Source organism: Tupaia chinensis, unplaced genomic scaffold (assembly GCF_000334495.1).
Source record: "Tupaia chinensis unplaced genomic scaffold, TupChi_1.0 Scaffold000355_1, whole genome shotgun sequence".
NCBI classification, from domain to species: Eukaryota; Metazoa; Chordata; class Mammalia; order Scandentia; family Tupaiidae; genus Tupaia; species Tupaia belangeri.
The window spans coordinates 4,565,591-4,567,313 of NW_006159850.1; the positions used below are offsets into that span (position 1 = coordinate 4,565,591).

The 1,723-nt window shown below is 67.5% G+C and overlaps 1 protein-coding gene across 1 annotated transcript in view; it reads right to left on the reverse strand.

The window, feature by feature from the left end:
* Positions 1–850: 850 nt before the first annotated feature.
* Positions 851–1,723, reverse strand: part of OSGIN1 (oxidative stress induced growth inhibitor 1) — a 38,094-nt gene continuing 37,221 nt past the window's right edge. The window contains exon 8 of the mRNA XM_027773487.1: positions 851–1,723. This exon is cut by the window's right edge and continues 24 nt beyond it. Coding sequence (XP_027629288.1) covers positions 1,181–1,723 — 543 coding nt within the window. The 3' untranslated portion in view covers positions 851–1,180.

Consider the following 1,723-nt stretch of genomic DNA (forward strand, 5'->3'; position numbering starts at 1 on the left):
GGTGGGGTGCTGTCTCTAGGCGTGAGGCTGCTGGGAGTCTGGCCGCCGGAGGGGGCATCCCTGGGGGTGCCCTCCCCGCAAAGTCTCCCGTGGGCCCCCGAGGCCCCCTCCCACAGTGGCGCTGCTGCAGGGGCCGGAGCGCTGTGTCCAGCGAGCCCGGAGCGCCCTCTGCCGGCAGCAGCTCAGGATCAGCGCCCACGCGCCCGGGCTTCCCCCAGCACTCCGCAGGCACCCACCCTGCCCTCCGCCGGGCGAGAACGCCCCCTCGGAACGCCCCCTCGGACTCCCCATTCTCTGTATTACACAGCGCGGGACGTCTTCCTCCACCCTCCACCCGCTCTCCCACCCGTCCGTGCCCTCTCAGTCCACTGGAAGGATTAGAGAACCCTGGAGCCTGCTGAGCCTACGTTGCCTGCAGGCGTAGCCTGGGCCCGCAAGGCAGGCGACCTGGCCGGCTTGGCCTCGCGGGGCGGTCCATCAGGTAGGCTGGGCCCTCATTAAATGAGCAATAACGGGTGACCTGTCAGCAGGAGGGTGCATCTTGGACCACGGGGTGGGGAGTGTGCCCAGCCAAAGACCTCGGAGGAGTTTGTGTCAAAAGAGGCTTCCAGGAGGAAGTGGTTCTCATGACCCGCGAGTGCAAGGAGTTAAAGAGAGGCAGGCTGTGCAGAGGCCCTGGGGAGCAGGAGGCCACCTGACTGAAGGAGGGCTGCCTTCCTGGCCCCATCTGCCGCCTCCAGGTCTCTAGTGTAGCTGCCCACTCAGTGGCCCCCACTCAGGCCATGATGCCTGGTCCCCACCTCGCGGTGCCCCACCCCCAGGTCCCTCCCCAGGCAGTCCTCAGACAGAGTGGAGGCAGGTGCTGGCTTTATTTGGGACTTGATTCTGGAGGGATCAGGCCTGGAGTCGTCCAGGTGGGACCCCGGCTGACCCTGACACTCCCCCTCCCAGGCCTCCCGGGCCTGTGGGCACTGTCCCCGCCCTGGGCATGTTCTGAGTCTGGGCAGCCGGGGTTCCCCACTTCTCTTGACCGGAAAGGCAGGTCGCATGGGCTCCTGGCCCCCCGTCTCCTGCAGGAGCAGCCTCTCGCCCACTGGGCGTCTCGGAGGGGCCTGTGTCTAACAGGGCTGTGGCCATCTCTCCTCTTCAGTTCCTGGGTGCCAGGATGTCAGGCCAGACGCTAGGGCGGCTTCCTGGTCTCCTTCCTCAGCAGGGAACTGGCTGCAGCCAGGGCCCCGCCCTGTACAAACCGCACGAAGTTGTCCCCGGCCAGTGGTCCCAGGGCGTACAGGCCCTCCTGGCGCGTGCTCTGGTAGGTGAAGGGGTCCACGTCGACGGGGTTCCTCTTAGCACTGAGGGGCTGGTCGGGGTCCACGGCCAGGTGGGCGCCTGCCCCAGGGAGGAAGGAGAGGTCAGGGTGGGAGCCAATGAGGACCAGCACCAGGGAGACCCCGAAGACCTTCTGGTCGCCCTCGGGGCTCTGGAACACGGCCTGACGGTCCTCCTTGAAGAGCAGTGGCTGGTGGCCCGGGAGGCTGCGGTAGCCCTCGTAGGGGCTGGGCGACAGGATGGACTGCTCACGCATCATCTGGTGCACCTTGTGGTACTCCGGGTACAGCACCTTGGGCAGCTGGTTGAACACCAGGCCGGGGTCATCCACGGGCCGGCGGAAGGCGTGGATCACCGGGGTGTTGTAGTGGCGGGGGGGGGGGGGGGGGGGGGG